General features: G+C 55.0%; 2 protein-coding genes across 2 annotated transcripts; both read left to right on the forward strand.

The window, feature by feature from the left end:
• Positions 1-541: 541 nt before the first annotated feature.
• On the forward strand, positions 542-2,183 carry FA2H (fatty acid 2-hydroxylase; the record flags this gene model as incomplete). Its single annotated transcript, XM_009710031.1, has 3 exons — positions 542-714; positions 1,181-1,433; positions 2,104-2,183. Coding segments are annotated over 3 exons (506 nt in total), but the record flags the coding sequence as incomplete, so codon positions are not given.
• A 2,504-nt stretch (positions 2,184-4,687) lies between these two features.
• MLKL (mixed lineage kinase domain-like) lies at positions 4,688-9,400 on the forward strand. The gene is made up of 10 exons (XM_009710032.1): positions 4,688-5,144; positions 5,337-5,450; positions 5,554-5,728; positions 5,836-5,933; positions 6,062-6,197; positions 6,699-6,783; positions 7,212-7,360; positions 7,560-7,609; positions 8,083-8,223; positions 9,348-9,400. The coding sequence occupies exons 1-10, from the start codon at positions 4,688-4,690 to the stop codon at positions 9,398-9,400; spliced, it is 1,458 nt and encodes a 485-aa protein (XP_009708334.1).
• The last annotated feature ends 196 nt before the right edge of the window (positions 9,401-9,596 follow it).

Here is a 9,596-nt window from a genome sequence, read left to right on the forward strand (position 1 = left end):
GCGGGATATCTGAATTCTGTTAGTGAGGACACAGGGCTGGCAGCCAGCCCTGAAAGGAGGAGGTGGCTGAAAAATGCTCTGCGGGGGTAAGTGCCCAACAAACCTATTCTTTTTCCCTAAAAATAAAAAAAAAATCCCAATGTCAGCAACACTGTGTAACTGTTGTGAGTGCTGCCTGCGCAGATACGATCCCTCCTGCCTGGTTCTGGTGGGCAAAGCAGCTTTGTAAGGACAGGGCTATCCCTGGAGTGCACATCCAAGCCCCCACTGGCATCTGGGATGCAGGGGACCCCCCTCACCCTCTCCTTGTGGCAGCCGACTGTCTCCGTAAAGAATGTAAATTAATGGGAATCAATGGAAAATGTGTTTTGGAGCGGTGCTTGGGAAGGCAGCTCCCTGGGGAAGCTCGGGGCAGGAGGTGGATGAGAGCTGAGAGGGAGGGAGAGCCGAGCTTCACCCAGATGCCGATGGGAGGATGGCGATGGCTAAAAGCACCCGCACGTCGCCTGCCCTGCTGACCGCTGCACGTCTCGTTGTGTAGAGTACTCCATCCCCGTCCACAAATACTTCTTCCCCTTCATCTTCCTCCTGGGGATGTTCCTGTGGTCCTTGCTAGAGTACCTCATCCATCGCTTTGTCTTCCACATGAAGCCACCCGCTAGTAACTACTATCTCATCACCCTGCATTTCTTGCTGCATGGGCAGCATCACAAGGTGAGTCGCAGCTTACGCCTCCGCCGGCGCCTGCCGGGCCGTGGGAACGGTGGCCTTTGCTCAGGCGGAGCCTGTTTGTGCGTGTTCAACGTGACTCGTGGTATCTTCATCCCAAGCGAGAGGCCCTTACCTAATACCGGTGAGGGTTGTAAGACGGGCTCAGAGGAGCTGGAGTTAAATCTGCGAGCTCCGGTTGGGCAAGGGGGAAGCCCAAAAAAGCCATGGGCTCCCTCTAGCTTCGCTGGAGGAAACGTCCTCGTGGAGCTCGGGGACCTGCCAACCGAAGCCACCGCTGCGTGGGCGAGGGGCTGCTCTCGCCGCCGGGTTCATCTTTTGGGGAGGGTTTCTGGGGGCTGCTTTAGTGTTGGCTTTTCTCAAGTGGGCATCCCCAGTGCTTGGCAGGGATGTGCTGGGGATGTGGGGAGAGCTAGGAGCTGCCTGTCCCACCGTCCTTCTCTGCTTCCAGTCTCCCTTCGACAGCTCCCGCCTGGTCTTCCCGCCCGTGCCGGCTTCGCTGGTGATCGGCTTCTTCTACGGCGTCCTGCAGCTCCTGCTGCCTGAGGTGCTGGGGCTCTCGGTGTTCGTCGGGGGTCTATGCGGCTACGTCATTTACGACATGATGCACTATTACCTCCACTACGGCTCACCCAAAAAAGGCACCTACCTGTACGGCCTGAAGGCTTACCACGTCAAGCACCACTTTGAACACCAAAAATCAGGTAGTGCCGTGTTCCCCATGTGTACTGGTGCTGGCAAGGGCTGTTGAAGCCCAGTCTGCCTGCACGTGTGCAGCTGATGCTCTGAAGTATTTGCTGTTTGGGATTTGGGATGGGGAAACCCAAGCACCATGCCGCTGGGGAAGCGGCGTATGAGGTGCTGCAGCCCCATGGGGCACGTTTCTCAGCCGCCAGGTCGAGGATGGGGAGCTGGCATGGTGTGGGGCAAAGGCAGCAGTCCATCTTGCCGGCAGGCACCAATGCCACCTGGGAATGCCGGGGCAGAGGCACGGATGTATGTGGGTGCCTGTCCCTGCCTGGGGCAGTATCTCCTCCTGCCGGGAGGCGTTGGCAGGCTCAGGGTGAGGCCCTGGGCTTCCCCAGGTCCGCCCCACTCCTTCCGCAGCCCGGCGCTTGCTCAATCTGCCCTTTGCCCGGTTTCCTAGGAGAAAACGCCCCATCCAGATAAGCTATCATCCATGGGGCTGGTGGTATGGCCCAGCTCCTTCTGCTCCCTCTCCTCTTCCTCCTTACCCTTGCCTTGCCTTCCTCCCTCCCTGAAATGCGGGTGCTCCTCCCTCACCGGTTAACGTAGAGCAAGCTGTGCCCTGTCCCCGGTGCCATCCCGGTGGTGGTAGCACCACAGGCTGAGCGCTCTCTCCACTTCCCACAGGCTTCGGCATCAGCACCCGCTTCTGGGATCGCCCATTCCGGACGCTTATCCCTGAGGAGACCTTCGAGAAAGAGGACTGACAGCCCTGGTGCAGTGCCCGGCTGCCAGCTCCATCTCTCCCGGGCTGGGGCTGGTGTCCCTCCCCAGCCCTCGGTGAGACCGGCTAGCCCCTGCCTCCTTCCTGGGGTCTGTGCCACAGCGATGGCCCCACACTGGAGCATCCTCGCTGTGTGCTGTGGTCCAGCTGTGGCCCTGCCAAGGGGGACGGGGGAGCAAGGATGGGGGGAAAGGGGAGGAGGAGGTTGTGGGGCTCCTTGGGGGGCTCCTGCCCCTTCCTTGACACCCTCCTGCCCCAGGCCACGGATGCACGGGCAGGTCTGCTGCCTGAGAGATGAAGTGCCCAATGTTGCCCTCCCTCCTCTGCCCTGGCACCTCTCTGGAGCCCCCCAACCCAAGCCCCTGGCCTTCCTAGGGTGCCCCTTCCCCGGGGCATCCAACACGCTGCAGTTAACCCCATCACCTAACTCATGCCAAGGGGCTTCCGTATCCTGGGTCCTTCTCCCGGCCCAATCCCAGCACGGGGTTTTCTTGCCTTTGGGGTGGGGATCCCGCAGGTCTGGATTTTGCCTTTTTTCTAACCAGGGCCAGATTTATCAAGTTCATGTTTTTTGTAGACACTGGCTACTTGAAACTCGAACTCCAATGAACAGAATTGCTACGAGATGCCTTCTTTTTTTTTTTTTTTTTGCTGATCCTGTGATTATTATTTTTTTTCCTAATGTTTACTGCAGATATTTAAAGGTTTCGAATAAAGTTATATGTAAAACTGTAAACACTACAATTGTAAATAAACTGTATATTTTGAAAAATAAAGCCTTTTAAAAAGAGTCTGGCAAATGTATCCCTCAGAGCTGCTTCTACGTTCTCCCACCCTCGGTGCATCCCTTCCCAGGCACTGATGGCCCTCAGTCCCACGGTACCTTGTGGTCGTCTTTCTCGGCTTTCCACGCTGACGAAAGCTGCGCCGTCAACTGTGGCGACGGCAAGGGAGATGCTCTTTGCAGGGGGGAACCGCAGCAAACCTGGGTGACACCGGGCTCTCGGTAAGCGGAAGCTGGCCCAAGCCACCGCTCACTTCTCCGAAGTTGGGCAATGGTATCATGTGCCCTCCTTACGCTTCCCAAAATCAGCCTGACCCTCTGACGAAGCCACCCGCAAAGCTTCCTGCGCTCCGGGCAGAGGTCAAGCGCCGTTTCCAGCACTGGTGCCCGCAACCTGTTTCCTTTGATGCTGAGGTGTCCTGAGGCTGCAGGGATGAGGAGGGGAGCGGAAAGTCCCAAAGGACCGGCGTCCCTTGTGTGGGATGGGTGTGCTCTGGAGGGTCCCAGTGTGGGAAGCTCAGCAGGGTGCAGAGCTGATGCCAAGGGTGTTACAGTGCTCTGGGCACAGCAGAAGGAGTTGGGGTGCTCAAAATAGCAGCAAGTGTCAATATAGGGGGAACAGCCTCCACCATCCCCTTCTTCCTGTTGCATTTCCCACGGGGAATTCCTTCTTCCAGCAGGGAAAACCCAGCACGGGGATACAGCCCGCCTGGCCCCTTCCTCTGCCACCCCAAGCAGCTTTCCGGGAGCCGGGGCTGCATAGGAAGCAGCAGCGGGTTGCACAATGCCCCTTCCGCTGCCTGTGGGAGCAGCGGCGGGGGAAAGCACCCTATAAACTTGCGCTCATCCTGCCGTGTCTCTCCAGTCTGCGGAGGAGGCCGAGGCGGTCATAAGCGAAGCGGAGCCAGGTAAAACCAGCTGATTTCTCTTTGCAAGTGGAGGAGCTTCTTCTTTGGGGGCGCACGCTGGAGAGAGCCTGAAGAGGAAGAGGGACCGGCTGCGGCTTGTTTCTGGGTGCGTTTCTGTCTCGTTTCTAGCCGGTAGAGCAGGGACCGTCCCTGTGGGGATGCTGAACACATAGAAAGAGCTTGATTTAAAATACTAAGTGGGTAATACAGGGCTACGGGGAGAAAATATGGAGAAGTCGGGGATGCTGGGGCTGCAAAGGTGTGTCACCTATTTATTAGATGGGTGACAACAGAGAGAGACGTTGGCTAGAAATGAAAATGGATCTTTATGGTCAAAGATGTAGGCTCTGCGGGCAGGACCCTAGGGTGGTGTGGGGTCAGCACTGGGGAGCATTGCCCGGGGGATGCTCCTTGGGTCACTGCTGACCCTGCTCGTCTGTGTGTAAGCTCTCCGGGAATGGCCAACACTAAATTAATTTACATAAATCAAGCCAAAACATCTCTTGGTAATGCAGAGTGAGATGTGCCAATACTGCTGCTATCGATGTCTCTGAGTGTGCCTGCTCCTGTCCACACGAGCAGCTGCGGTGCCAGGCAAAGCAAAGAAAGCGAAGCAGCTGGAGGAGATGTAAGGGGCTGTAGGAGTCCGGGGGGTGGTGTGCCATGTTAAGGCTGTTCCTTAGGGTGAAAAGCGTGGAAGAGCCACATCCAGCTGACCTCCGAGTGGTGCCCACCTCCACTAGACACCTCCACTGTCAGCCCACAACCCCAGCGGCCAAGCCCTTTGCTGCAAGCATGGACATCGTGGAGAGGATCCTCTCTGTGGCCCAGGCCATCCACACCCAATTCGAGCAGGTGAAGTGCTGTAAGCACCAGTGCCAGCGTCTCGTGGAGCGCATCCAGATCTTGCTGGAGCCCGTGAGGATCCTCAAGGCTCAGCCGCCAAAGCACATCTCCCACCACGAAGAGGAACTGCTGAAGAAGCTGCTCCGGGCACTAGGGGAAGCCCAGAAACTGGTGATGAAATACAGCCAGACCAGCTGGATCCAGAAGTTCCTGAGAGCTCACAGCACCAGCGAGGAGTTCGTCTGGGTGAATGAGAGCCTGGAGGACATCGCCCAGGGGCTCTCGCTCCTGCTGCAGGCGGAGCAGAAGCAGGCTTTCCTGGAGGCTTTCCAGTCGAAGACATGTCGCAGGCAGGACGCCGAGGACCTGAGAGATGACAGGGCTTTCTTGGACCAGGTGATCGCAAGTGAGTGTGCATTTAGCAAACCCTCTTTCCCTGAGACTGGCCGCTGGCACCTCTCCCCAGCTGCTGCCCAGCTTTGGCTTGATGGCCATGGCCAAGGAGAGCCAAAGGGACATTTAAACCACGAGAAGAACTAACCACATCAGTCCTGCACGTTCATCCAGCAGTCTCACCTCTGCACCTTTCTCTCCCCAGGTACTGAGGAGCCTGAAGACATGTCCAGGGAGATCTACATCGACAGGCAATGTATGGAGAGCAAGGTAGACTGGATGCAAAGTGAACTGAACAAAATCGTGCGTGTGATGGAATGTAAGTTGGCATCACACCTCTAGGCACTCTGTGCATTGTGTCCTTTCTCCCCGAGCCCTGCCTAATGTGTCCCTCGTTCCCTTCTGGCGCATGGCGGGAGCAGGCTTGAAGAAGGTCAATGTTGGTAAAAGAGAAGACATCACTGAGATTGAGCGGGACCACCTCACCTTCTACAGGCACCTGCAGGACACTGAGAGCTTTGACCTCTATGAGGGCGAGTACCTCAAGTACCCGGTCGCCATCAAAACCTTCAAGAGGCCGCTGACCACCGACCCGGTGTGAGTTGTCCTGAGTGGGAGTGACATGGGGCAGCCAGGACAGGAGGGTGGCACAGCACCATGTCATGCCTTGTCCAGGGACTTCACCATGCTGTCCCTTTCTGCAGGAAGGTGAGAGATATCTTTGAGAAGGAGATTCAGACTCTGAAGAAGTTTGAGTCTCCAAACATCCTGCGCATGTACGGGATCTGCATTGAGGAGAAAGGTAAGGGGGTGTCACATTAATGTCACCCTTTCCCTCCCCTGCCTGTCCTCAGTGCTACCTGGTGCCAGGTGGTTTGTCGTGTCCCAAGAGGTGGCACAAGGCAGAATGCTCAAGGTTTTGCCTTGCAGATGGGAGCCCCTGCTTCTCCATTGTCATGGAGTATTGTAAGCACGGGACGCTGCGGGATGTGCTGACCAAGCAACAGCATCTCTCTTGGGAGGTCCGCATTCGGATGGCCCTGGGAGCCGCCAGAGGCCTTTACAGGTGAGCTCCTGAGTAAAGTAGTGAATAAATCCACCTGACGATCCACAAGCCATGCTCAGCTTCCTGGGATCTCTCAGTAAGCAGTGGTATCCTGTTAGACACTCTTCCCACCACATTGGGACACTGGGATGGGAGGCAGGTGAGGCTGGTTTGGACCATCTCCCCTGGTCGCTGGCCCGTACATCTGGCTTCAAGCCTGTGAAGGCCTGGAAGGGAGAAACCCCCTTCCCTGCACCCATAGGGAAGCTTCAGGAGTACCCTATAGCATGGCCAGTTCTCCTTGTGGGTCCTGCTCATCCATAAGGCTCCTTATTTTGCCCACAGTGGCTCTTTCAGCACCTGCTGGAAAGGTTGGCTTGGCAGGGTTGATCCACCAAGACAGGCAGAGAGCTGATGGCTTCTCTGGGCACTTGTCAGTCCATCCGTTACACTGGAGGGAGCTCCGGGGTGGGGACAGGTCCATCACCAGCATGTGTTGCCCTTGGTTCTGTCCGGCTGCAGGTTGCACCAGACAGAGGAGAAGTCCCGACTCCACGGCTGTATCTGCAGTAGCAAGTTCCTGGTGGCTGGGGATTACTGTGTGAAGGTAAGGACCACACTTGGAGAAGATTTTGGGAGTTTGGTGTGTTTTTGTGGATGTCTCCTCCCACCAACATTGAAGGGAATTATGATGGTCCAGAATAAAACCTAGGGTAGAGCCATCTCCCCTGTCACCTTAGACACTTACGCCTCGGTTTGTCATTAATTCTGTCTTATCATCAACAAAGTGAGCATTTCTGAGCCATCCAGCCTGCGATGAGCTGAAGCTAGGGCAATTCACCTGCCTCTACCTGTGGTTTCACTTGCAGAAAGAGCCACATGCCGGGCAGCACATGTGGCGGCATGCCAGCCTTTGCTGCCCAGGGCACCTCGCTCTGTTTTCTCCAGCTTGGGGCAGTCCACAGCTGTGCCACAGGTTTCTGCAGACTGCGTTTCTACCACTTCTCCCTTTCTCTCTCTCCTTCTCTCAATCAGCTGTCAGGATTTGAGCTGTGTGAAACAGAGTCGTCCATCAAGAGGAAAGCCAAGAAGAACTGGAAACAAGTCTCTATGTTGGCTTACGTCGCCCCTGAGAACCTGAAAGACATCAACTACCCCTACAAGAGGCCCTGTGAAATATACAGGTGTGTCTGTCCCTCCCGGGAGAGATGCCGTAAGCAGGCAGATGTCTGGCAGGGTAACCATTGAGCTAGGGAAGAAGAACAGGTTTAATCAGACACATAAGCAGCTGTTTGCAGTTGGCCTAGCCCAACAGTCCCCTCTGTTAGAAGGGAGGACAACATGGTGGGACGAATGCTGAGATTCTTGTTTGTCTCCTTCCAGCTTCGGGATCGTGCTGTGGGAGATTGCGACCTCCAAAATCCCATTTGAAGGTGAGACAGAATTATTGTGTAAAAGCCACACGGCCCAACGCAGCTCCTGTCTGGCGTTGGATGCTCCCTACGCCTTCCCACAGCATCCCGCGATGTGCGAGTCCCAGCAGCAGTGCCTGGTGCACCTGGCTTTGCACAACAGCTTCATACCTTCTCCTGGGACTCCAATACAGTAAAGCATTTCAGCAATACGCTTAAACCACAAACATGAAAATCATTTTTGTCTCTATTTGATGTTCCTATGCCTTGAAGCATAAACACATCTCCTTGCTCCACTGGAGCCCAACAGTGTCATGCCAAATACCTGAGGGGTTCATTGCAGACACAGTTTGGGTGGCTTCTCTGCTGGCTTCTCAGTGCCATAGGCTGCAGGAAGGCTTTTGGCGTGGCTTTGCACTGGGTTTGCTCCTCAGCACCCTCCTACAGCAGCAGAGCTCCATCCTGACACTCCTGTTTGCACATGTGTTGTCTAGGCTGCACTCCACAGGAGATCATAGAGAAAATCTGCAACCAACATTACCGGGACCCTGTTGGGGAAGATTGTCCTGCAGACCTACGGAAAGTCATTGACCAGTGCCGGGCCTTTGACCCTTCCCAACGCCCTTCTGCCGAGGGTAAGTGTCCTGGACGTGTGTTCCACAGGCTCTTTGTGTCCCTCAGTCAGCTGATTCAGTGGCCAATTGGCCCCTCAGTTTCCATATGAATTTGTCTGGCTTTGTGTTTTGGGATCCCTCCTTGACCTACTTTCTTATGCTAATGACTCCCCTAATACGAGGCCTCTCTTTCTCCTGTAGTGTGATGGTTCATACAGTTAATGTTTACTCACGCCATGTCAATAATCACCAGGCTGTTCATTCGGCATCACATAAGAGTAAGCTCTTTCTCTCAGCCAAGCGCCAAGCGCTGGGAGCAGGGGTGTGTGGGTTAATCCCCACTCAGGTCCTGCAGATCCTGTAAGCTGGAGAAGCAGCCACGACACAGTGCAGGAACATTTCCTTCCTTGGGCTTGGAGCAATAAATTGCAATCTCAGGAATTGCTCTGCAGCGACGAAGATTTCACTGTCTCTGAAGTTGGTCTGGGTCTGATCAGATAAATAATTGGTATCCATTGGAAGATGTGACGGCAACAGCAGGAAGAGATAGAGGAACCTTTCTGGTGTGCTTGAAGGCACAGAAGTTGTACCCTTCCCCCAGTTTGTCTCTCCAAGGGGAGAAAGCTTCCTTCAATCTCATCCGCTCCATCCTATGGGGCCAGTTTCCATACAAAAGATGTGGAAATTGTGCATAAGGAACTACCGTGTGCTGCGGTCTCTGTGCCTCCCAACAACAGCTCCCTCAGCAGACCCTACTGCAGGAAATCGCCCCAACTGAAGCAAAAAACACCAAAACTCATCAGAGATGCTGGCAAAGCCACACTGAGGATACAGCATGTCTTTATTACTCTAACTCAACACCCAGCTGTGCCTGCGTGGTGCTGAGCTGGAAGGATGGCTTCTCACAGATGTTTCTAGGCATCTCTCTGTATACGTGGATGCTTCTCTTTGGGCTGTACGCAACTGTGTCTGCTCAGGGCTGTCCCCTGCTAATGGCTGCCCAGTAGGGCTGGCCTGAGGAGAAAGGGACTTCATGTCCTGGTTGTTATCAGTGAGGGAAAGCTATCTTCCCATCAGAGGGGAAAAAAAAAAAAAGCCTACAAGAAATATTCTGTTTTGATTAATGCCATCCTTGTGTTTTGCAGAGATTGTGGACTCGCTGGCTGACCTGGAGAAAAGCAGAAACCAAGGAAGTTAACTGCGGAAAACAGGATCAGGTGACCAAAAGCAGCCAGGCACCTGGGAAAGCAAGCCAAGGGAAAGCAGCGGGCCTTCCTCCTGCAGGCCAAAGTGTGCCGCTCGCCATTTCCCTGCCTCGCAGAGACTGATCATTTAATACACGTGTATATGTTTCTGTATGCCGAGACCTTCACCTCTCCAAGGGGCCAGGCCTG

Source organism: Cariama cristata, unplaced genomic scaffold, assembly GCF_000690535.1.
Source record: "Cariama cristata isolate BGI_N322 unplaced genomic scaffold, ASM69053v1 scaffold35421, whole genome shotgun sequence".
Classification (NCBI taxonomy): domain Eukaryota; kingdom Metazoa; phylum Chordata; class Aves; order Cariamiformes; family Cariamidae; genus Cariama; species Cariama cristata.

Excerpts from the sequence above, each read along its gene's own strand:
- MLKL (XM_009710032.1), top strand. The coding sequence starts at position 4,688 with ATGGACATCGTGGAGAGGATCCTCTCTGTGGCCCAGGCCATCCACACC. Across the intron at positions 5,451-5,553 it reads AATCGTGCGTGTGATGGAAT|GCTTGAAGAAGGTCAATGTT; the intron begins GTAAGTTGGCAT and ends TGGCGGGAGCAG. Across the intron at positions 6,784-7,211 it reads CTGGGGATTACTGTGTGAAG|CTGTCAGGATTTGAGCTGTG; the intron begins GTAAGGACCACA and ends TCTCTCAATCAG.